This window comes from Phoca vitulina, unplaced genomic scaffold, assembly GCF_004348235.1.
Source record: "Phoca vitulina isolate PV1807 unplaced genomic scaffold, GSC_HSeal_1.0 scaffold58, whole genome shotgun sequence".
Taxonomy (NCBI): Eukaryota; Metazoa; Chordata; class Mammalia; order Carnivora; family Phocidae; genus Phoca; species Phoca vitulina.
In genome coordinates, this window is record NW_022589761.1 from 5,014,634 (window position 1) to 5,040,215 (window position 25,582).

General features: G+C 47.0%; 1 protein-coding gene across 5 annotated transcripts in view; it reads left to right on the forward strand.

Moving 5' to 3' along the window:
- Positions 1–23,692, forward strand: part of KIAA0355 (KIAA0355 ortholog) — a 79,675-nt gene extending 55,983 nt beyond the window's left edge. For 4 of the 5 annotated variants that reach the window (XM_032390440.1, XM_032390444.1, XM_032390441.1 and 1 more), the window contains 11 exons: positions 2,193–2,333; positions 2,552–2,647; positions 2,766–2,927; positions 3,826–3,984; positions 6,701–6,798; positions 11,873–11,998; positions 12,926–13,950; positions 17,999–18,164; positions 18,944–19,081; positions 20,513–20,591; positions 21,085–23,692. In XM_032390440.1, coding sequence (XP_032246331.1) covers positions 2,193–2,333; positions 2,552–2,647; positions 2,766–2,927; positions 3,826–3,984; positions 6,701–6,798; positions 11,873–11,998; positions 12,926–13,950; positions 17,999–18,164; positions 18,944–19,081; positions 20,513–20,591; positions 21,085–21,393 — 2,499 coding nt within the window. In that variant the 3' untranslated portion in view covers positions 21,394–23,692. Of the gene's footprint in view, positions 1–2,192; positions 2,334–2,551; positions 2,648–2,765; positions 2,928–3,825; positions 3,985–6,700; positions 6,799–11,872; positions 11,999–12,925; positions 14,663–17,998; positions 18,165–18,943; positions 19,082–20,512; positions 20,592–21,084 lie in introns of those variants that run through there. The other variant, XM_032390445.1, reaches the window with a different exon arrangement.
- Positions 23,693–25,582: the final 1,890 nt, after the last annotated feature.

Genomic DNA, 25,582 nt, shown 5'->3' on the forward strand with positions numbered 1-25,582 from the left:
ACTACTGGGTATTTACCCCAGAGACGCAGATGTAGTGAAAAGAAGGGCCATATGCACCCCAATGTTCATAGCAGCAATGTCCGCAATAGCCAAACTGTGGAAAGAGCTGGGATGCCCTTCAACAGATGAATGGATAAAGAAGATGTGGTCCATATATACAATGGAATATTACTCAGCCATCAGAAAAGATGAATACCCAACTTTTACATCAACATGGATGGGACTGGAGGAGATTATGCTAAGTGAAATAAGTCAAGCAGAGAAAGTCAATTATCATATGGTTTCACTTATTTGTGGAACATAAGGAATAACATGGAGGACATTAGGAGAAGGAAGGGAGAAATTGGGGGGGGGGGATTGGAGGGAGAGATGAACCATGAGAGACTATGGACCTGAGAAACAAACAGGGTTTTAGAGGGGAGGGGGTTTTGGTTAGCCCAGTGATGGGTATTAAGGAGGGCACGTACTGCATGGAGCACTGGGTGTTATATGAAAACAATGGATTGTGGATCATCACATCAAAAACTAATGATGTATTGTATGGTGACTAACATAACATAATAAAATTAAAAATATATATATTCTATAAGAAAAAAAAAAAAAGTGGATGATGTTGCTATTTCCTTAGGGTAAAGTATAGACCCTTCACCCTGACCTACCTCGTCCCACAGAGTCTGATTCCTGCCCTGCTCAGCAGCCTTATCTGTGGCCACTCTCCTCCTTGCTCACTGGGTTCTGGTTTCTTCGCTGACATGTCTGCTCATCCATCCCACACTTCCGCTGACTGCCTCCTTCTCCGTAAACTCATAACCAAAATGCTGATTTCTCAGTGTCTGGGATGCTCCCTGTTACAGTTCTGTTTTCCTTGGTGTGTTTTCCTCCATTTTAGATGCTGTAAATGTTTTGTTTGGCCCATGAGGCTGTCAGCTCCAAGATGCAGGGACCAGGTTGTGGACCTGACTGCCTATCCAGCGACACCTGACACAGGACCTTGCGGGTTAAATATTTGAGTGAAACACTCTTAGAAAGAGAGTCAAATGGTTTTAAACTGTGAAACTGTTAGGGTTCAGGGACTGGATGGAATGGTAGTCATAGGTAATTTGTGGAGCTTTGGGAACTTTATAGCATTATAGCTGCTAATGACCTTCCTGCAGTCTTGTTAAATATTACAACTCCTACACCAGAAGAACAGAAGAAGAACAAAAATTAGCTGTTAAAAAATGTCATTTGTGGCACAGATATTGTTGCAACAAAAATAGACATGGAAAAATTGAAAGACAGTTCATCCTGAATTCTTCCTCCCGTCTAAGAAATTAAATATATTTTTTTCTGTATTCTCTGGTCCTGACCCACATGGATAGGTAACTTATATTTCATCACAACAAAACATTGATTCGTTTTTTTCTTGTTTCTCTGTCTTGATTATGTACTCTTCATAAATATTTAATGACCGAAAAATAAGTATTTAATTTTTTTGTGCAGATTTTAGAAGTACTGTTTTTCCTTTAGCATTCCAATGTATCTTTTTTTCCTGTTCTGTGTTGGTGTGGCTTTTTACTTTGGTGTAGAGGAGCACCTAACCTTATGTGTTCTTTTTTATTATTATTATTCTGGAAACTCCAAGTGCCAATATTCTAGCTTCTCTGTCTTTTAAAGCAAAGAAATAAAAAATGTGAAGGTTTGACATATAAAAAAAATTAATAACAGATGGGTACATCTTCTTTCGAGGGTTTCTTAAGTAAAGTAGCGCTGTGTCAGCTTTGCTTTCTCTTCAAGATGCTTGATTTCAGGGGGGCACCTGGGTGGCTCAGTCATTAAGCGTCTGCCTTCGGCTCAGGTGATGGTCCCAGGGTCGTGGGATCGAGCCCCACATCGGGCTCCCTGCTCCGCGGGAAGCCTGCTTCTCCCTCTCCCACTCCCCCCCTGCTTATGTTCCCTCTCTCGCTGTGTCTCTCTCTGTCAAATCAATAAAATCTTAAAAAAAAAAAAAAAAAAAAAGATGCTTGATTTCATCTTCCTAAATTTCTGGCTGCTCACTTGGTAATACAGACAATCCGGAAAGTCTGGTGTACATCTAATGCTTAGATAGTTCCTCGCTTTAACTTTGTTTTTGTTTTTTGTTTCTTGTTTTTTAAATATTGCTAATGTCTGTCACATCTCTGTCACCTACCTGCCATTGTTTCTTGTTGCAGGCGACATCCAGACTGAGGGAAAGAGGCTGTGACGGCCACCTGGCAGGCATTGAAGTTCAGCAGCTCTTCTGTTCTCAGAGCGCAGCGATTCCTGAGCACCAGCTCAAAGAACTGAATGTGAAAATCGACAGTGCTTTGCAAGTAAGTGTTTTAGAATTGGCACATAGTTATCCGAGGACAAGAACATGGGAGGCAGGTCAAGTTGTGATGTTGAACCAGTTGGAAAGCATAGTAAGATGGTAGTTGACCTGAAGTCTTTGAATTAACTATAGAAATTTTCCATTTCTGTTGTCACTGGACGTTGTCATTTTATGATCTGCCATATAATCTTGATTCTTAAAAAAACAATTTCTTTGCAGGCTTATAAAATAGCTCTGGAAAGCTTAGGCCACTGTGAATATGCAATGAAAGCTGGTTTCCACCTGAATCCAAAGGCAATTGAAGCCAGTTTACAGGTATGCTTTTCTCTCTGGTTGCTCTTGAGCTGTGGTATGGCAGATGTGCCACCCCAAGTGAACCAGCTATCTGGGCAGGTGTGCCGTGGGTCACCTCTCCTCTCCAAACCTCTCGCAGGGCTGCTGCAGCGAGGCTGAGGCGCAGCAGACGGGGCGGCGGCAGACCCCCCCGCAGCCCATGCAGTGTGAGCTTCCCACCGTCCCCGTGCAGATAGGATCCCACTTCCTGAAGGGCGTCTCCTTCAACGAATCGGCCGCCGACAACCTGAAACTTAAGACGGTAGCTTTCCATGGGGTTTCAGCAACCGGGTGTGAACGTGGAAACAGTGCTTCAGGGACACCTAAGGGCTTGTAAAGAATATAGGTTAAACAAAACTGAAGTCAAAGCAGGTGGTATTAGTAAATTGGTGTCTAAAAACAGACCATGGTGACTTATCTTATGAGACATTTGGCAAGTTTTATTCACAATTTTGTTAAATGTTTAACATAAAGTGTTTTGAAAGTGCACTATAAAATGCTATTTACAATTGATGGTTTAGTGGACTTACACAAATTAAATAAGAAGAGAAGTCTTGTCATACAACTGCAGTAACTATGCACATTCGTGGGGCATCATGTGTGGCAGGCATGGAGCCAAGGGCTCCACGTGCACTGTCTTGTTTAATGTTCACCCAGGAAGTGGGTGCTGCTCTGTTCTCTGTTTGACGGATAGAAGGACGAAGGCCCAAGCTCACACAGCCAGAAAGGAGTAGACTGGAATTTGAGGTTATGCAGTCTGTGTCCAGAGCCTGCATACCTGACCACTTGGTCATCCAAAATAAAGTTGAGGTTTTCATTGGTATTTGTTTTTACCAGATGATTTTGTCTCCTTATTTAGAGGGATTCAGAATTTCAAAATTCCTCAACCAACTTGCATCAGCAAATGGCTATATGATGCTGTATTTTTTGCTAGTATAGAAATCACATGTATGTATTAATGTACATGTATCCGTATTCTCTGAGGGTATCTGATGATAATTACTTGAGACATTAAAATGACGTGATTTGGGGGGGTGGGGACTGAAACAAAATGCTTTCTTCTTGAGGGCTACTGTGTGCCTGTAAATTCATTTCAACACATTTTAGAATATTGTACAGCTTTATCTTGAGCAGTGAGCTCTCGTCTTTTCAATCCATAGCATACGATGTTACAGCTGATCAAGGAGGCGGGCTGCTACAATGGAATCACACCCAGGGATGATCTTCCTGTGACCGAAGTACTGAACCAGGTGTGCCCGTCCACGTGGCGGGGCGCCTGCAAGACTGCCGTGCAGCTGCTGTTTGGCCAGGCTGGACTGGTGAGCAGACGTGTGGGATGCATGGGAGAGAAATCCGGGAGCTATGCCTCCAGCAGGGGAACATGTGGTTTGGGCACAGGTGTGGAAATACTGAATAATTTTAAAAGTTCTTCGGTCCTGCAGGGTGCAGACCACGTGGAGAAGGTAAAGGAACAGCAGCATTAAAAAGCCTTTTTGTTTTCTTTTGTAGATTGATAATATAATATGTATTTGCCGGGATCCTAGTTGCAAAATGATGTTGCAGGTTTTCCTCATTTTAAAGACACCTATACATTAATAATGATTTGATGGGGAAGGCCTCTTTGCCTCGCTTGCCTACCCTGGAGTGACAGTGGATGTCTTTCTCATGCTCAAACGTGCCAAGCTTCTTCCTATCTCAGGCCTTTGCACTTGGCTGCCCCTTTTACCTGAGAATACTCCTCTCTAGTCTCTATGTGACTCACTCCTTGGCTCCCTGATGTCAGCTCTGAGAAACCTCCGTGGTATAAGTAGTCCCCCCACCAGTCACTTTGTATCCCAGCTCTCTGTTTATCTCCTTCTTAGCCATAAAATAACAACATCAACTCAGAAGTTGGTTTAGTCTTTTCACCTTTGGAGAGAAGAGTGACTTTTTTGCCAGAGTTGCATGGGATCAGGAAATCAGCATCTGAAAGCACCATTTAGCTTTTTGTTTGGCATCTAAGACCCATATAACCTTACATACTTGATCCCACTTTCTAGAACTAAATGACTACTTTTTGAAAAGATACAGCATTTTAGTCAGTGGTTAAAGGAAACTAACTCGAGATTAAGAAAATTTTAAGAAACTGTTTCTTACTCTAATTCCTACTTTATTCGTGAATGGAACTGTGGGGAGGATGCTGTCCTTTTGTTTCATGCGGATGAGGGCTCAGGTGGCCTAGCTCAGGGTGGCCCTGCCTTATGTAGGGCCAGGTGAGGGCCTGTCCACAGTGGTAAGTTATACCTCTTTTAGGATGCAGTTCTTAATACAGGAACCCCTAAGAGAAGGAGTAAGCTGGAGGCTCCCTGCTGAAGTATGTGAGAGCCTGCTGCCTCTAGGAAATTGATCCATATTCCCAGAGATCATTTTAGCTGAAACTAGGAGAAACATGACGTAAATTCTCCAGAAAGGAGTAAAAAGTAAGGCAGAAGGACACACAGGCTGTTTTGGGAAAACATTGTAGGTTAAAAAAAAAAGGCCCATGTTATTGAGAGAGCAGAAACTTCTTCCAGTTCCTACTCCTTGCTCCCAGGGCACCTTTGTGTGTGACTGACAAAGAACCTTTAGATTATGGCTCTAGAGATGGGCGGAGAGAGGAAACACCTGCCTGGTCCAACAATGGCTATTACTTGGACAGGAAGTCTTTTCCAAAGGACATTGCAGACCAGCTGTGGGAACTCTGTTTACAGCAGTGGAAATCAGCTCCATTAGAGGCCGAATTTGGAATCATAATAAGCAGCTTTGCATGGCTTTTGAAATCTAACAGATTTATTTATTTATTTTTAAGTAATCTCTACACTCAGTGTGGGGCTCGAACTCATGACCCTGAGATCAAGAGAGTGGGATGCTCTACCGACTGAGCCAGCCAGGCACGCCATAACAGATTTATTTTTAAAGCACTCTGTGATTATTTTCTTAAATTCTTTTAGTTATTTGAAAATATATTCATGGTTTTGTCAAAGTCTCTAAATTACCTAGGCTACTACATCATCTGTGTAATATTAAAGACTCTACTCCAAATAAGAAGAAATCACTGGGGCACCTGGGTGGCTCAGTCAGTTGAGCCTCTGACTCTTGATTTTGGCTCAAGTCATGATCTCAGGGTTGTGAGATCCAGCCCCATGTCGGGTTCCATGCTGGGCGTGGAGCCTGTTTGGGATTCTCTCTCTCCTTCTGCCCCTCATTGCCTCCCCCCTGCTCATGCATTCTCTCTCTCTGTGTCTCTTAAAAAAAAAAGGAAAAGAAAATAAATCATTGAGAGAAGAATCATCTTTACCTTTCTGAGCTAGTTCTGTTTTTATTGATGGCTGAGGATAAAATGATCTTTTAAAAAAGCTTCCTCCACTTCTAGTTTGTGTTCAGGCATTACAAATGGCCTTTTCTTTTTCTTTTTCTTTTTTTTTAAAGATTTTATTTATTTGAGAGAGAGAATGAGATAGAGAGCATGAGAGGGGGAGGGTCAGAGGGAGAAGCAGACTCCCTGCTGAGCAGGGAGCCCGATGCGGGACTTGATCCTGGGACTCCAGGATCATGACCTGAGCCGAAGGCAGTTGCTTAACCAACTGAGCCACCCAGGCGCCCCTACAAATGGCCTTTTCTGAAGCTGTGGTTAGATTTTTAATAACGGTTTTACTTCTTTCCAGTGCGTAAAGTAAAAAAAAAAAAAAAAAAAAAAAACTAAGAGGAAACAAAGTAATTCCTAATTAACATATTTATGGCTTGGAAAAAGTACTGAAAGTGCTTACAAAGTTCAGTACATCCTGCACGCAGAATTTGGTTTCTGTTCATTGAAGTATTACTGTCTTCAGTCATCTTTATTACTTGCATTTGTCTTCATGGGGCTCTTGACTGGCCTCTGTACAACTTCCTTGCCATGGGAATCATTCTTGCCAGACTCACTCAGCATCAGCAGGCTCATGTATTAGATTTGTTTGTGATCCATTTTCCTCTCGGAAAGCTGATTGTTGTTTCTCTCTCTCTCTCTCTTTCTCTTAGGTGGTAGTTGACACAGCACAGATTGAAAATAAAGAAGCCTATGCCCCCCAGATCAGTTTAGAGGGCTCCAGAATTGTGGTTCAAGTCCCGTCCACATGGTAACGTGACTCTTATATTAACACAAGCCTAGGCTCTGATTGAAGCTTGCACATCTTTGAAAAGATTGCTTTGTTTTGGACAAACCCCATGTTAGGTGGCACATCAGGTCTTGCTACTTGGGCAGGTACACGTGCAGTGGTATGTCCTGGTTCTCAGTCCACGATAAGGAAGCCAAGATGTCTGAAAAATAGTCTTTTTGACCAATCATGTAAGTAAAATGTTATGTACTCATGGATCATAATGAGCAATATTATCTTCTCTTTGTTACTGAGTCCATCATTTTCTCTAAGTCACCAGTGTTTCTCTAAAGCTGAGCACAGAACATAGAATCCCTTCTTCTCTGTTCCAGTAACAACCCTGATGATCTTGATCTCATGCCATTACAAGTGTGGGGACAGACTGAGCCATTTTTATTTTTAATTATTTAATTACATTTATAAACTTACAGTAGATAAAGTATTCTTCTTAGTTTATTAAAACAGAAGCTCCTACAAGTTAGTAAGAAAATGGGCAAGATGCATGGATAGGCAACAAAAAAATATAGTAAATAGCACAGCTGTCAACACATAGATGAAGAAAATGAGTAACCTCACCCAATAAAGGCAGAGTAAAGAAACAATATGATATCATTTTGCCCAGATGTTGTTAAATTGTTTTAGAATAATAAACAAATTTTTAAAAAATAAATAAGGTTTCGGCCAGACTGTGCAAAAGTAGGCACAGGAGGTGGATAAATCACACAGCCTTTCTGGAGGGGTTCAGTGTATGAGAAGCCTAAAATAAGAGATCTGACCTCAGGAGTTCCACAGTTCCTCCTCTGGGGATTTATCCTTGTGATATGCATAGAAATCCAGCTAAAGGAGCAGCATCATAACTTTATTAATAAATAGCAAAAATTGAGCATGTGTTGGAAGACTTCTGTTAGTAAGATTATGATATGAATGAGTTATTTAACCATATAGAAAAATTTTGAAACATTTTGGTAGGAAGAGAGAGAGATAGTAAGGCATGATGGCACTCTTGGTGCCTTTGTGGACTAAAATGGTAGCTGGGTAATGTGTTCGAGTTGTATTTAAACCATTTCTCCTTGAAATGTGAGGGTCCAGTGGTAGACTCTGCCAGAAGTTTTAGGACTTGTTGATATATCAAGTAAGGTGAGCAGTTCACTTCATGTCCCAAAACCTCCCTTCTTTCAGTTTCCTCCCCCCATGAGTTTTTTATTTGATTATTGAGATGACATACATTTATTTATTTATTTGTTTGTTTATTTATTTATTTATTTATTTATTTTTAAAGATTTTCTTTCTTTATTTGACAGAGAGAGACACAGCGAGAGAGGGAACACAAGCAGGGGGAGTGGGAGAGGGAGAAGCAGGCTTCCCGCTGAGCAGGTAGCCCGATGCGGGGCTCGATCCCAGGACCCTGGGATCATGACCTGAGCTGAAGGCAGACGCCTAACGACTGAGCCACCCAGGCACCCCGAGATGACATACCTGTAATTTATACACATATCTTCACTCCTACCAAAAGCTCACTTTTCTGTAAGATTTTTGTGTCCCTGAATTCTTAATTTGTTTTCCTATTCAGGTTCTTATTGAAAAATATTAAACTTAACCAGGATTCTCATTGTAGAGAAAATAGTTTGAACTTTTGAATAATTGGGTGAATACAAACGACTAGTACTAAAATGGTTAACACTGCAGTTTACTTCCAGAACTCTCCATGTATGATTGATTTCCTTTGTAATTCATTGAACCTCCACGAAAGACCTTATAGACTATAATTTCTTGGAGAGGCTCCCTCTGCTGGTTGCTTTTAGTAAAAATACAAAGTTTTCAAAATACATGTTTTTGTTTCTTTCAAAGTATAAATTACATGCTTGTTGAGAAGAATGCAAGCAGAAGTGATTGCTTTACTCCATCTTCGGAAAAATGAAATTGTTAGCAAAGGCAGTCAAGAATTTATTATATGCTTTGCTTTTAATAAAATGGAGTGTCCCACTGCCAGATATGTTTTTTTTCCCCAAACAAAGTAATACCTTATTTAGATTTTTTAAACTGTCTTATTTAAGTTTAGTCCGTCCATTCTTTCTTTCAACAGATACTTACTAAATACCTACTGTGTGGCAGACACTGCCTGGACTCTGGGAATTTAAGTATAAACAAGACAGATGGGGTCTCTGCCCCTAATAGAGCTGACTTTGTAATGGGAGGGAGGGTGAGGGGACAGCTAGCAAGCATAAGAGTTCAGTTCAAACCCCAGCACATGTATGAGGGGATAAGAGCAGAATGATGTCATATGATGGAGAATAACGGGGGTGGCGCTGGGGAGGGGAGGCTGTTTGGGATGAGGTCAGTCACGAAGGGTCCTTCCTTGAAGATATGACATTGGAGAGGAGCCGGCCATGCAGAGAGCAGATGAGGAAAGGATTTCTGGGGAGTGAACCGGCGTGGCTGGAGATGTGGTAGGTGGTCGTAAAGAGAGAGAGTCATAGAAACCAGGGCTTACAGGGTCCCCGAGGGACTTGGATTTTTATCTAAGAGCAGGTAGAGGGTTTTAAGCAAGTCTACATGATTTGCCGAAAGAATGGGTTTAGTCTCTTAAGGGGATTCTGTCAATCAACTCTCAGGACTGATGAATTAAATAAAAGTGCTGATTTGTTGATTTTCAGAAAGAGAAATTATTCTCACCAGCAAGTGTAGTGCTTCTTTCCGCATGACCAGCAAATGCTCCCCTAGTGGGCAAACATATGTGACCAGCCAAATCACAGCCAGCAGTGGCTTGGGAGCGCAGAGCAAGGATGTCCTAATAATCAGCAATTCCAGGCTGAGAGAATCGGGTCCGTGAACCCTGGCCAGGTCTACTGGCCAAGATTCTCTCCCAGGAGGCCAGGGTCTGGTTGGGCACTAGCAGAGCTTGCGTTCTGCAGTGTTTCTGAGGCTGGCTGGCTCATATCCTCAGAGACCTATTTCTTCTCAAGCCCTAAGGCATGTTGGGGAGTGCTGCTGCCTCCTTAGGATGGCTTTGCAAGTGTCGATTTCACCATTTAACTCCCAGAGTGCCCAGCAGCAGACAGACAACATCTTCCTGGTTCTGCCTCTCAGAAGAGTCCTCTTGGTGGAGGTACCCTGAATGGGTAGTGAGGACCTGAATGGCGGGAAGCAGCTCTCGGGAGAGCAGTGTGGGCAGAGGCAGCAAAAGGAGAGGTCCTGAGATGTGGGCAAATCCAACATATTCAGGGAGCAAGCCAAGGCCTGTAACTGGGACAAGGGTAATGGAGGTGACAGTGGAGAGACCTATGGCCAGGGGCAGGAGGGACAAGGTCACAGAAACCCTCGAGGGCTGTTTAGATTTTATTTCGATCATGACTGGATGCCACTGGAGAGTTTTTAACAGGGGAGTGATGTGTTCTGATTTGTGCTACCAGAGACTCACTCTGGCTCTGAGCAGAGGGTTGGGAGGGACAGGAGTAGGGACAGGAGACCAGCTGGGAGGTTGGGCCCGAGACACAGGTGCTGGTGGTTTCTTGGAGTAGAGTCATAATAAGAGAGGTGGCGGGAAGTGCTTGGTTTGCTGATGGATTGGCGTGGGCTGTAGGTAGCCAGGGATGATGTGTCGGTTTGGGGTAGACAGCTGTGTGTGGACTTATGGAGGAAGGTTCAGAGTGGTTTTTGGAGAGGAGAGGAAGCAGTCGTGCTGACCAAGCTGCCTGTTAGGTGTACCCAAGAGATGTTGAGTGTGCAGTTAGATACAGGAGAGTGGGGTTCAGGGGGAGGGGGTCGGCTGGTGAAGGAAATTTGAGTCTTGAGTGGAGGGATGGTCTATACAGCTGCAGGCCCAGATGCAGCCTTGTGGGGAGAAAGGACAAAGCCTAGGACGCGCCGCCACACAGAGTGGGGAAGCGGAGCAGAGGAGACCGGGAAGGCGCTTGCCAGCCAGGTGGAAGGAAAGTTGAGCAAGTTTGGGGTCCCCAAGCTACAGAAGATAGTGCTCGGGCAGGAAAGAAGCATTGCACCACGTTGCTGAGAGATTGAGTAAGGTGGAGACAGGTAATTGACCTTTGACACTGTCGAGATCAAAGGTGTTTGATCAAAGCCATTCTAGTGCAGTTATGGGGACCAAAGCCCAGCGGGAGTGGGGTGAGGGGAGACTAAGAGGAAGAGGAGGAGACCAAGTGTTTTGCTAAAAGGGGGAGCAGAGAACTCGGCAGTATCTGGAAGGGAATGTGGAGCCAAGAGAAAGAAGCTGGTCTGTGAGGCCCGTTTGTTGGCCCAGGGGAACGTCACGGGGAGAGAGGGGAGATTAGGGGAGCGGGGTCCTCGGGAAAGCAGGAGGGTACAAGAGCCTGCAGTGCTCCGCTGGAGGGGCAGCCGGTGGCAGAGTGGGGCTTGTCTTCCACCTTGACTGTGACCAGAGGGGCACATCAGGAGCACGGGCACTCAAGCTGGTGAATTAGTGGGGAGGGTGGGGAGCAGACCTCCTCTCAGTGATGTGAGAGTTGTGATGGGAAAGAAGAGGAGAAGCAGCAGGGATGGCCGAGCTCTGAGGAGAGGGGATGCGGGCTCAAGTGGTCAGCTTGGAAAGGGAAAACTTTCACTTATGTGAGAAGGCTATGTTTGCGGCTTACCGGAAGTTTGCAGTGAGTCCGGGTTTTTCCCTCCATTGACCTTGAGTTTCCTGGGGGCAGGGGTGTTTTGGAAAGGGTTTGCAGAGGAGTAGATACTGATCCCAGACTCTGAACACAGTGGGACAGAAAGTCAAGGCTGGAGCCAGTGTGGACAGTGAGAGGGCATCAGGGCCCCAGAAGGTAGCCCTTCCACCGAACCCTTCTCTTCCTACCAAACAGACTCTAGATGACTAGAAATCCAGGGAGATCCTGGCCCCCGTGGCTCCTCCTCTTGCAGAGCAGCACGTTCCAATGTTAGCCTTGTCGTTCTCTAACTGGTCTTTAATTACTGAATTTTTATTTGGTGCCAAAAGCATGTACACATTGTCACCTTTTGTACGAGGCCTACTTGAGACACTTTTTCAGAGCAGAGCCGCCCAGACTGATGCGGCCTGCCTCCTGCCTAGGTGCCTGAAAGAAGACCCCGCTACCATGTCCCTGCTGCAGAGAAGCCTCGATCCCGAGAAGACCCTGGGGCTGGTGGACGTGCTCTACACGGCCGTGCTGGACCTCAGCCGCTGGAGGGCAGGGAGGTGGGTGTCCCTGCCGGTCACCTGAAGTAGCTTACACTCGGGCCCATACTCAGGGTCAGTGTGACCACGTACAGTCTCCCGCGCACTCACATCACTGATTGTATGTGAGGAAGTAAGGCGAGAAAGAAATTTTTGGTCACTTAAATTTGGAATCATTTCAAATTTACTGAAAAGTTGCAGTAGTACCAAGAATTGTTCTCTGACCTTTAGCCAGATTCCTCAGTTACTTAACATGTTTGTCTTCATTTGTTTTATCATTTGAGAGTAAGTCCATCAAGGGGATTTTAGCCCAACTCATATTCTCCTCATGAACGAAGACCAGAGAAACGTGTAGAAAATTTACTTATATCCTGCATGAAATTTATTTCTATCTGAAAGCAGCTGACAGTTGCGAGACTGTCTCTGGGAATTACGAACTTCAGAATGGTAGGGACCTCGAACATCCAGCCATGGGCCCCCTTTCTGAACTCACGAGCTCTGAGGCCCAAAACACTGCGGTGGCTTGTCCCGGGTCACAGCAGCCGTTGCCTGCCTCAGCCCCAACCACTTTCCATCCCTGGGGCTCTCTTTCAGTACTAGGAAAGTGCTCGGAAAACCTTGGAAGTAACCGGTGTCTGTTCTTGGCACTGTCTATAAGTTCCTTCCAACGTCAACAGTTCCCCATGGTGTCACTGAGTCCCACTCACCACTACCCCCATCCTTGCTGTGTGTATTTACCCACATCCCTCTGCTGGATCAGTCTTACGTACACTTAAAAGTCTGGGGTGTTCATTTTATTTATCTGTAAAATAGGTGAACCTGATACCAACCAACCAGAGAGACTGTTTTTGTCCTTAGAGTCTTTCTTAGATGCAGAGAGATCCATTTCATTGTCCAATTTGTATGTTTGTCTTTTTTGTAATTTTCAATACGTTTCTGTTTAAATAGGGAACAAGCTTTACCCTGCATACAGATCCAGCTTCAGAGGGAGATCTGCGATTTTGGGAATCAGGCCGACCTGCCTTCTGGGAACGGAAACAAATCTTCAGGCGGCCTGCAGAAGACCTTCTCCAAACTGACATCCCGCTTCACCAAGAAAGCTTCATGCACCAGCTCCAGCAGCAGCACAAATTATTCCATCCCAAACACCCCTTCCAAAAACCTCTTCGTAGCTGGGTGTTCGGAAGAGAAGGCCAAAATGCCCAGCAGTATTGACTCAAGGTTACAAAGCATTTTGAACATTGGTAATTTCCCTAGGACTACAGACCCTTCACAGTCAGCGCAGGGTTCCGGTAACCAGACGGCCAATGGTTTTCTCCTGGAGAGGCGTGATGGCTTCCTGCCAGGGGATGATGGCAAGGACGAGAAGGGCATGAACCTACCAACCGATCAGGAAATGCAGGAGGTGATCGATTTTCTCTCGGGCTTTAACATGGGCCAGTCACATCAGGGCTCCCCGTTGGTGACAAGGCGTAATTCCGCTGCCGCAGCCACGGTGACTGAACAGAAGGCCGGAGCCATGCAGCCGCCACTGCCAGTGCCCCCTCCTCCACGGCCACCCCCGGCTGGGGCCCGCACACCTCTGACCCCCCAGCCGGGCCTGGCGCCTCAGCAGCAGTCCCCGAAGCAGCAGCAACCGCAGGTCCAGTACTACCAACCCCTGCTCCAGCCCATTGGACCTCAGCAGCCCCCGCCCCAGCCTCGGGCCCCGGGGAAGTGGCTGCACGGCTCAGCCCAGCAGCCAGCCCAGCCTGTCGGAGCAGGTCTGTCTCCTCTTGGCCAGTGGCCTGGCATATCTGATCTCAGTTCTGACTTGTACAGCTTGGGTCTGGTGAGCAGCTATATGGATAATGTGATGTCGGAGGTTTTGGGGCAGAAGCCGCAGGGACCTAGAAATAACACCTGGCCAAACCGTGACCAAAGTGATGGAGTCTTTGGGATGTTGGGAGAGATTCTGCCTTTTGATCCTGCAGGTATGTGGACCCGCCTCCCCTCCCCTTGGGGTTTTCACATCAGTATAATCACTGAGGACTTCATAGGGCCCATCCGACACAGCCTACTTACTTAGGACACTTGGCAAGTGACCTAATTTCTCTTTAAAGACCCTTTCTCGCTGTCGGATGGCAAGTATGGGACACATCCAGCAAAGGTAGGCAGCCTTGGTGAGAGTGAGGCTAAGAAGGTCAGGACCACTATTTCTCTCACTGCACAGAGGCTTGGATTGAGGCTAAGAGAAGTTCCTTGAATGGCTCCATGTCTCATAGTTCAAGTGGGCTCCTGTGTGGGCCCTCCTATTTGTGGGAGCCAAGGCGGCAGGCCCTTTGTGAGCTGCTCTTCTCCTGATTACATAACCTGTTCTGTGATTCTTTGCTTAAACGCTAGGACCTATGAAAGGTGGTAGAGCACCCTCCTGCCTTCGGAGAACGTGGCTTCTCCTGGCCTGAACAGTGTGAAAATACCACCAGAGTTATCTATGGAAATTAGAAAAAGAACTTAGAAACAAAAATAAACTAGGAGGAGGAAGTAATTAAGGAGAAAAGCCAAGATTGATGAAATTTAAAAGAAAAATATAAATTATAAATAAAATCTAAAAGAAGGGTCTCTTGAAGACCAACAAAATAGATAAACCAATTTATTGTAAGCCTCAATAAGAGAGAGCAAAGAGAAACAAGATTTAGGAAAGAGAAAGGAGGGGCGCCTGGGTGGCTCAGTCGGTTAAGCCTCTGCCTTCAGCTCAGGGCATGATCCCGGGGTCCTGGGATTGAGTCCAGCATCGGGCTCCCTGCTCAGCGGGGAGCCTGCTTCTCCCTCTCCCTCTGCCTGGTGCTCTGCCTGCTTGTGTGCGCGCTCTCCCCCCGCCCCCGACAAATAAATAAATAAAATTTTAAAATAAATAAATAAATAAATAAATCTTTTTAAAAAAAAAAAGGAAAGAGAAAGAAGATGTCATTCCAGAAACAGGAGAGAGTAAAAGAAGTTTAAGACGTTTCTACATATGACAACATCTTTGAAAACTGATTGGAAAAATGGCTTCTTTCCTAATACAATGCACATCACCAAAATTGTACCAAGAAGTGGAAAACCTGCCCAGATCTGTTTCAGTGGAAGAAATTGGAACAGTAATTATGAAGCCAACATGGTTTTACCATAAAAACGTTATAAGGGTTGGGGCGCCTGGGTGCCTCAGTCGTTGGGCGTCTGCCTTCGGCTCGGGTCATGATCCCAGGGTCCTGGGATCGAGCCCCGCATCGGGCTACCTGCTCAGCGGGAAGCCTGCTTCTCCCACTCCCCCTGCTTGTGTTCCCTCTCTCGCTGTGTCCCTCTCTACCAAATAAAAAAAAAAAAAAAAGATTTAAAAACGTTATAAGGGTTATTTAAAAAGCAAACCGTAGTCCTCTCTGTAGGAGTGTGGGTGGAGGCTGGACCCCGGAGCCGTGGTGGGAAGAGCAGCTCCGTTACTGCTCCGGTACTGCGGGGGTGGCAGGTGGGGCAGCGGACCAGCTCTGCGCTGCTCAGTAATGCCTGGCATCACCCCACTTGCAGGAGCGGCCAGACAACAACAGATGCTGTAAAGACATTTGGTAAAAGCCACCAGTGATTCAAAAAAAAACCCTCCAAGTAAGACATGAATAGAAATAAATTTCTTCAATATTAAAGAAAGACTATCTCCCAAGGGCCGGGAGCAAGTATTACTCTGTATAGTGAAACAAAATCATTCCAGTTAAAATCAAGACAGGGTGGCAACTGTTACTGCCAATAGCGTGTAACTAACTTTTTGTCCTGGACTTGCTAGCAAACACAGCAAGACATGTATAAGCTGTAGAAAAAGATACATTGAAAAGCACATCTCTTTGCTGGCAATAGAATTGGAGGGGGGGAAAACTCAACGAGACTCCTCGATTAAAAAAAAAACCCTAGGGGCGCCTGGGTGGCTCAGTCGTTGAGCGTCTGCCTTCGGCTCAGGTCATGATCCCAGGGTCCTGGGATCGAGCCCCACATCGGGCTCCCTGCTCGATGGGAGACCTGCTTCTCCCTCTCCCACTCCCCCTGCGGTGTTACCTCTCTCGCTGTGTCTCTGTCAAATAAATAAAAATCTTTAAAAAAATAATAATAAAAATAAAATAAAATAAAACCCTAGAATTAGCGAATCTGGTAAGGTGGGTCGATACAAGATAAATATGTAGAAATCCGTTACTCTTTTCTCTAATTTAGCAAAAGGTATACAGGTGGAAAATATATTTCATTTAAGGAGAATACTGTGAAATATATAAATAATTATTGCAAATATTTATATAAATAACCAGCAGAAGAGGAATTCCCTGCTAAAACAACCCAGCATTAGCTACGAATGAAAAGAAATGTTTTCTTAGGTCTTCTAAGAATCCCTCATGCTGCTGCTCACGCTTTCTTGCTCTTGCTTCCCATGGGTGGTAGATGTGAGCATCCTTGGACCCTGGGGCACAGGAAGGGCACAGGGTTCCACCCCGATCCAGAAGAGCAGGCCCCACCCAGCTGCCACTGACTGGGGTGGGCGTGGCACGGCACATTTTTTTCAACTGCTATTCAACAGCCTACATCTTTTGATAGTCATGTAATTAATCCAGAGTATAAACAGTGTTTGGCAGAATTTTACCGTCTTTGATCTTTGATGAGGCCTGGATGGCCTCTATGTCTTTAAGCTACAAATCCTATTAGCTTTATCTTCCATGAGTTAGTTCCTATCTGACCTGCAGGTCCCTAATGTAGCTTCCTGCAGACCCCGCCCTGAGGGCATAAGATCTACATCGCCCTTTCCCCAAATAAAGGAAGGGCACTCCTCGCGATAGATGAATCACAGAAGGCCCCCTCTCAGGCAGGGCCAGTGAGAGCAGAGTGCCCCCTCTGGACAGGGCACACAGCCCCTGGAGGCATGGCTTGACCCACTGAGAAGGGGGCCTTGATTTTGGCCCAGCCCCTCCCCTCCCCTGGTGTGGGCATCTTTGTGCAGTGCGCAGACTCACCAGCAGTCCTGTGGGCAGTGCCCTGAGGACGAGCTAAGAATGAGATTTTGCCCTAGTATCTTTCCCAGCCTGAAGCTGAGAAGTATACACTGCTGAGTCATATTCAGCTTGTGAACAATAGATACTTTCCTGCTGCATCTTTTTTTTTTTTTTTTAAGATTTTATTTATTTATTTGAGAGAGAGAGAGAGAGATAGAGCATGAGCGGGGAGGAGAGGGAGAAGCAGGCCTCACGCTGAGCAGGGAGCCCGACGTGGGGCTCGATCCCAGGACCCTGGGATCATGACCTGAGCCGAAGGCAGACGCTTAACCAACTGAGCCACCCAGGCGCCCTCCTGCCGTATCTTCTTCTTTGACTTTTTCTCTCAATGTCCTCTATGCTGTTTTTTCTCCCACTTGTACTGTCCTTCCCATCCTTACTCAGCTCTGGCCAGTATGTTTCCAGTCACCTCTTAATACCTCTGAAATTCTGAAATTTCATCTCATTCATTACCACTCTCACTATCTTCACACGGAATGAGTAGGTCTGCCATCCAATATCCAGGAAAATCCTGGATTCAAGTTGGGTCACGTGGCAATGACATACCTCTATCTGGCTGACCCTGATGCTTTTACAACTTGCAGGTTGTCAGTTCACTAAAGACATCAAGCATGTGATTTTCTAAGTTGTTATGTACGTAGCAACAGACATTGGAACATTGTTAAGTATCTGGTATTTGTCTTTAAACTTTAATCATGGATCCTTTTGTGTTCTCTTTCTCTGTCTTTCGGTCGCATTCAGCCTGCCTCTGTCCTAGGCATAACCCTTCTTCACAGTCCCTGTGCACACCCCGTACCCCAGGTCAGACACCTGGCTGAAAGCCCCAATCCTGCAGCCAGCTCCCTGGCTCTCGGGGCCACAAGCCTGGCAGCACCTCCCCGCTTGTCACTGCGTGTGTGACCAACACATGCTCGGGAGGCAGGGAAGGAAACGAGAGGCCAGTGTGGCCCCAGCCCCTCTCTGTCCCTTTGTCTTAACGCAGTGGGTTCGGACCCCGAGTTTGCTCGCTATGTGGCAGGAGTGAGCCAGGCAATGCAGCAGAAGCGGCAAGTGCAACACGGCCGCCGCCCAGGCCACCCCCGGGGCCACTGGCCCCCCATGGACGATGCCCATCGGACCTGGCCTTTCCCGGAGTTCTTCACAGAAGGGTGAGTGCTGGGGGTGGCAGGGAAACTGAGTTTGGGGACTGGGTATCCCCCAGGGGGCACTCGTGCACTCTTATCAGGCAACTTGATTCCGAGGCCCCCTGTGAGAGAGTGACATCTGGTCAGATCTTCAAGTGGTCACAGTTTTGCGACAGACCCGAGGATGCCAAGTGGCATGATGGGTCCCTGTGAACACACCATTGGTAGGAAGTGATGATTTTCAGCACAGACTTTTCTGCCCGGAACCAGGAACTTATTTGACGATGTTTGTGAGGTCATTGAGCGTTTAACACGGTCTCTATGCTGAAATGGGCATGCCTGTGAAACCCGTGCAATTCGTGGAATGGGATCCTTGTAGCCTCCAAAAAGCAAAGGTGTATGGTTCAGATGCCAGTGTACCCAGAGAACTGCGGATTTGCATCCCAAAGACAACGGGAGGTTGATTTTTCACATCTCTTATTGCTACCCAGTTAATAAATCTGGACAGCTAAAGACCATTTCAGCTTTTTGCTCTAACATGAATTTCACATGCAAAGCACAGGCTTCTGGCAAGAATAAAGGGCAGCGAAGAGTACATGTTATTTTCGAAACAAGGGAGGACAGGAAGGAAAGCTTGGATTTTTAGAAGGGGAGACAAGAGACTGCCATCTGGTTGTTAGATGGGTGCAGGGTAAAGATTGTTCCTTTAGGGCTGGTGGTGTGGGGGCGGCCTCAGGCTTGTCCGGCTGGTGTCCAGGCTGGCTGCAGGAGGCCCGGGACCAGCTTCTCTCTCTGGCTTTCAGGGACGGTCTGCACAGCGGCTGGTCAGGTGCTCAGGGGGACTCCGCCAGCTCAAGTGATGAGACGTCTTCCGCCAACGGGGACAGCTTGTTCTCCATGTTTTCAGGGCCTGACCTCGTGGCCGCTGTCAAGCAGAGAAGGTAGGAAGAGATTTCTAAAGACAAAGGACAGAGGGGCACGTGAATGTGATCCCCAGCTTATTCCTCTGGAAAGCTCAGGAACCTCATGGCTCCCTGTCAGCCTGGTGTGAGAGAGGCAGAGGGCCTCTGCTAGCACAGCCTTGCTGAATCTTCTGCGGCTACCGTGCAGGCTTGCTTGTAGCCCAGGTGACTTAACGTTGGGTTGAGGCTTTGCTGGCAGAACAGTCTCACGCAAGTAGTAGCCGAAAATACCAGTATGAGGCAAGGGAGGGTTCTGGAGATGAACCTGGCCCTCTCTGATCCTTAGTTTCTTCATCAAAGTTGAAAAGAAAACATAATAGAGTATATTCAGGTCTCAGAAGTTTTTAAAAGTAGGGATGCCTGGCTGGCTCATTTGGTAGAGCAGGAGACTCCTAGTCTCAGGGTCATGAGTTCAAGCCCCATGTTGGGCATGAAGGCTACTCCAAAAAAAAAAAAAAAAAAAGGGAGGGAAGGAAAAGGAAAAAGGAAACACCAAACATGTCAGGTTGGGTTAGTTGCTATGAAGAAAAATATGGGGGTCACGTGGGTGGCTCAGTCGGTTAAGCATCTGACTTGATATTGGCTCAGGTCTTAATCTCTGAGTCATGAGTTCACGCCCCACATTGGGCTCCACACTGGGCATGGAGCCTACTTAAATACACACACACACACACACACACACACACACACACACACACATATGGGAGTCAGGGAGGCCTCTGATGAGCAGACAGCTGAACAAAATGAGGGAGCAACTGGTGAGAAATTGGCAATGGGGTATGTGTGAGAGAGAAGAATCGGGGATGATATGTAAGGTTTTGGCTGGAGCATCTATATGAAAGGGGGTGCCGATGAACTGAGACCGGAGGATGCAGGAGGAGCACGATTGAGCCAGGGCTAGTGGCTAAGATGTCTGTTTTAGACAAGGGCAGTCGGAGAGGCCGATGAGATGCCGAGGAAGCCAATGGTAGAACCGCCTCTACAGAGACTGGTGTCTGCAGGCGGGAGCACGGACAGACTGATTTACTTGGCTCGGAGCCTGCTCCGTCCTGCCTTTTTCATTCAACATTATAACAGAAATTTTTCATGTTTGTAGTTAAAACTAACAGTCTTTTAAGTCCCACTTCCCCAGGGCATGGTGAACAGTATCTGTTGAATATGTTAACGGAAGCCCCAGCCAGTAGATCAGAGCAGCTGAAACAGCCACCACCTGCCACCCCGCCCCTCCCCAAGCCCGGGAATGGCTTCTGGGAGTGCTCCATTCACTGGCCGCCCACCCGATCCCCCCGCATGCACTGGGCCCAAGGTCTCCCCACCTAGAACCAGCGCCCAGAACCAGGTGGCTAGCGTGTCAAGGTCAGTGGGGCAGCAAGCCAGATGCCCACTGCACTGCGCTCTTGATTCTTCCAGGAAACACAGCAGTGGAGAGCAGGAGACCAGCACGCTGCCCTCCCCACCTCTTCTTACCGCAGTGGAGGACATGAACCAGGTACTGTGGGCCCTGCTCTGGCCACGGAGGGCCAGCTGTATGGGGTGCAGACCATGAGCGAGGTTCCAAAGCTTAAGTTTTAAGAGGGCTTCAGAGCAATGACGGGTTCTTTGTGGTGAACGACTTTTTTCCCCCATGATTAACCATCTCATCTCCGAGCCAAATGTAGAGGAAGCCCTGGGGTTGTGCCATCCACTGTGATAGCCACTAGCCACATGTGGCTATTTAAATTGGAATGAATCAAATATAAATACAAATTGAGTTCCTTAATGGCACTGGCCATATGTGGTGAGTGGCCACTGCGTGGGAGCAGCACAGACACAGATCACCTCCATCACTGCAAATTGAGCTGGACAGTGCTGCTCCAGGGCTGTGGGGAGGTCTGGGGCTCCTACCCTGTCTCCTAGGTGGAAATAGGACCAGAGACCTGGGGAGGTGGGAAAAGATGACGAATTGCCAGAAATGCCACTAAGAACCCTCTTCTGTCTCTCAGGATAACAAAACCAAAACGTGGCCACCCAAAGCACCCTGGCAACACCCTTCCCCGCTGCCCAGCACACTGCCTAGCCCGAGCGCACCACTCTACGCAGTTGCCGGCCCTGGCAGCCAGTGGAACGACACCATGCAGATGCTGCAGTCACCAGTGTGGGCCGCGACCAGCGATTGCAGCACCGCCTCCTTTACCTATGTGCAGACCCCACCACAGCCCCCGCCCCCACCAGCACACAAGGCAGCACCCAAGGGCTTCAAGGCCTTCCCCGGGAAGGCTGAGCGCAGGCCGGCCTACTTGCCCCAGTACTGACCCAGGGCCAGCCTGCCTGCCTGCCTGCCCAGAGCTGTCGGGGCCAGTGTCCCCACCCCAGGGCTGACTAGCTGGCACCAGCCCCCCAGAGGACCAGTGCACCCCTGTCCCAGGCAGGGATCCTTGGGCATGGGGGTAGTTGGCAGCTCCAAGCCTTTAAGGCCTGGCTTCTCAAACTTTTGAGGCATCAGAGCCCTGAAGGGCCAGCTAGAAACAGGTTTCTGACCCTCAGGGAGATGCTGGGGGATCATTGAGCTTAATAAGCTCCCCCAGTGGTTCTGATGCAGGTGGGCCATAGGCCGCACTTTGAGAAACACGGCTCTCAAGTTTGTAGTCCCACTGTGTGTGTTGGGAAGGCATCAGGCCTGAAGGCTGAGAGCAAAACTGACCATTCTTCTGAAACCCTCCCCCTCCCCCTTCTTAACACGTTGAGTGATGACCACATCAATCACTGTATTTTATAGCTATTTTTCATATAGGTTTTTAGTTAAAACATCTCCCGCCTAAAAAGCATTGAATATTTTAAGATAACAGATATAGAGGCTGGAGGTTTGTTCAACACTATCTTTATTTAAGCTTATACAAAATGGGCAAAATACAGAATATTTGTGATTGGAAGCAATCACTGGGGTTTTCTGTGGGTGGGCAGCCCCTCGCCACCCCAAGCAGCACCCAAGGGGTGCAGTCCTGACCGGATTTACAAAAGCAGGATCGTAAAACTGATGTCAGAGGCATATTCCTGATGGTGCATGGAGATGAGCCAGCTGGCTGCGTCCGTGTGCGGGATAAAGTTGCACCTGCTGCCCTCAGATCCACACGTGGCCAGAGGCTTTGACACAGTCTCCAAACATGGGGGTGTGGTCAAGAGGCTGCACAGAGACACCTGCACTTGAACTTGCAGTAACATTTGTGAGCTGGCTCAAGACAAACCAATTAAGATGTAGATAGGAATTAATTTAAAGTCTTTTCTTTAAAAAAAAAAAAAAGAACAAAAACCACCTCATTTTCAGTTAACATGTGCCATTAAAGAGATAACATCCTGTGGATTTAGGGATATTTTCCAGCCAGAATGGATCCAGAAGAATTGAATGGTGCTTAAATTGAGAAATAATGATACATATATCTCTATAGAGTAGACATCCCACTGTATATTAATCGAGGTTACAGAAGTTCTTTATATAAAACTTATTTAAATTTTTCATATTTCATCTTTGAAAAAGTCTAATTGAGAAAAATCCATAATATTTTCTGGTATGAAAGTTTGACAGTATTAATATTTTTTTTATATTTTCTTAAATCATTAAACCATTTTAATATATATGTTAACTACTAATAAATGGTTTATTCTTTCTAACTCCATATAAGCTTTTCCAGCAGACATTGTAATAACACATTTATGTTCTCATTTTTCTACGGATATAAGTAAATTTATATTTAAAAATACCAAAAAGAAAAAATATATATGTATATGTATGTATACACACTAATGAGAGAGGCCCCCTCGGGTGTCTGAGCCCAGCCATCTGACCTTTTAGTACTGTGCTGCCCGGCTGTTTCCAGGCCTCGGGTGTCGTCTTCTGTGCTGTGTGGGGATGTCGTTGCTGCCTGCACTTACGATCCTCTCACCGCGGCTTCCGAACGTTCACCTCACCATGTTTACAGAGAACTCTTTTGTACATAGACTTCTTCAGGCACGTGCTTTGCACTGACCCTGCGTGGCTCTTGTCTGTTCGCTGTCCCAGTGTGTGCACTAATCTGTCCGATGTTTGTGGCTCTTTTCCTTGTAGGATAGTTTTCTGTTTTCCTTCCGTAACGTGTCCACAGTACCTTGTATTTCAAGTTCGATTATACTGAAGTACTCTTGTTTTCATAGTGCCTCCCCAAAGACCTCACCCTGGACGGAGGTCAGCCCTTGACGCCCCAGTGCAGGTGACATTGATACCGCCACGTTGTCACTCTCCAGTCTGTTTTTCTCGATTAAGCGGGACATTTTGTAATCGCCATCTCCGTGGGCTGTGAGACTGTGTGAAGCTGTTTGTGTGGTCTCCTCGTAGGTGCTGTGTTCTCGGCACCGCCTTGCTCTGAACACTGGTAATTCCAGGTGCTGCGCTGGGCAGAGGGGTCTCGCCAAAGCGCATGTGTGTGCGTGTGTGAGTGTGTGTGTCCTTTGCATGGCCGGGCGTGACTGCCTTGCTCGGGCATCAGCAGGACATTGTGTGAATAGTTAAACGCTTCCAAACTGGAACTCTACATTTTGTATCTTCCTTTTAAAGCTCCTATAAGTAAAATAACTATTGGCTTTATTAAAAATATACATTTAATAATATTTTGTATCTCTGTTTGAAATGAACTGCAGCAGACAGGCCAGAAGCCCTGCCTGGTTCATGACTTTGAAAAGCTGCACCCACATTGGTTTTTAGGTCAGTTCGTCCTCTGGTTCTGAGGCCTTGCGAGAGGAAAGACCACCGAGAGTGTTAGGATGAGCTGCGGTGGTTGGGCAGGAAGCAGACAACCTACCACACCTCTCCAGTCGGCTTTCCTAAGGCCAAAGCTGGGAGAGGCCTCTGTGGGGGCAGAGCCAATGTCGTGCTGAAGGAGACCATCTGGAAGGATGCAAGTTCTCTCCTTGGGTTGTGGTCTGCCAGCACCCACATTCCACCAACCATGGGCACTGTGAACTGCCCAGCTAGCTTTTCCAAGGAGCGGACCCAGGGATAAGCTCTCCCCCTGCTCTGCCAGGGACCCCATGTCTGGCAAAGAGACCATACCTTTCAGGGACAAGGGCTCGTCTCACTGGATGATGTCATCCTGCTTAGCAAAAGGAAAGCTTGTTCAGTGGGAACCACAAAAGGAGGGTGGGTTACAGGGGAATTTCAATTTCTTTTCACTTACAGCAAGACAGATCAAAACTTTCTTTCATGAACTCAGGAAAACGGATATGAGTATAGTACCACTCAGGCTTCTTTTTGCTGAAATGCCGAGAAGCTGAGCATGGGGACCAAGACCCAGAGCCTTCTAAATGCACCTCAGGACAAGGCTACTTAGTAACCGCTGTGTCGTATGAGTGTGCTAGGAAATACACTAGAAGTGCATATTAAAATGCTAGCCTTTTATTCAAGCATGTGCCTGTTCAACACCAGTACGTGGTGCTGTTCACGGACTTCAATTCCCAGCAGTGGTGGAGACAGAAGAGGAGTCCTGGGGCCTGGCTACGTGCCAGATGGGTGAGCGTGGAAACCTGAACAGATGTGGCACTCTGAGGGGATGGCCCTTTGTGCATTGGCCACTGTTGTGACCTGCTTTCTGATCTGGAGACACAGAGAAAATAGATCCCTCCAATGGCCAGCTCCTCAAATGCCAAGAAGCCATGTACACGGAAAGCATGACTGGTTGCCTCCCAGCCACATATGCGGAGGAATGTCCAGGGGCAGGCTCCTGGAAGTAACACACACAGCTGGCCTTCTGATTCCACAAGGGTAGGCTGGCTGGGCTCAGGCCTCTGCGTGTCTGGTGCGGGGACTGGGTGTGGCTAGTACTGGGGCTGAGTTTGGAATGTGGGCTTAAGTGAGGAGGAAGGATTGTTTTAGGAGGTCATGTTCCTTTCAACATCTAAAGTCACCTAGGGGCAAGGCCTTTGCTAGGAGCCAGGGCTGAAAAGAAGGTGCAGTCTCTGCTTTTAAAACTCAGTCTTCTTTGGAGAAGAAAACTCAGTCTTTTAGGGGCAACAGCCCCATCTTGTCCATCCTTGCTAAGAGGTGCCACCATCCATCCACCCAGCTGCTCTGGCAGAAATCTTAGAAGACATTCTTAATTCTTTTCTTTACTCTCCTCATCTAGCAGGTCCCACAAATCTATCTTCAAGCACATTTGAATTCCATCATTTTCTTAAATATTCTACGAACAATCTGGTCCTCACCTGGCTCCTGCCTTTCCCTCTCTGGCCTCAGGGTTTCCCATACACTTCTGCCAACCTCAGCGTCCCTCCCCCAGTGCCCACCTGCCTTCTGCTCCCACAGTGCTCCCTGCTTCTGCCTCCATTTGTTCTCTTCTGGGCCAGAGCCCAGCCTCTACTCGGGTTGTTTTTCATTACAGCACTTAGCCCTCCCCTGGAATTGAGTTTGCCTTTGTCCCTCTCACTAGAACGAAGGCCTCCTGTGAGAAGGGGACAAGTCTTGTTCACGGGCACATG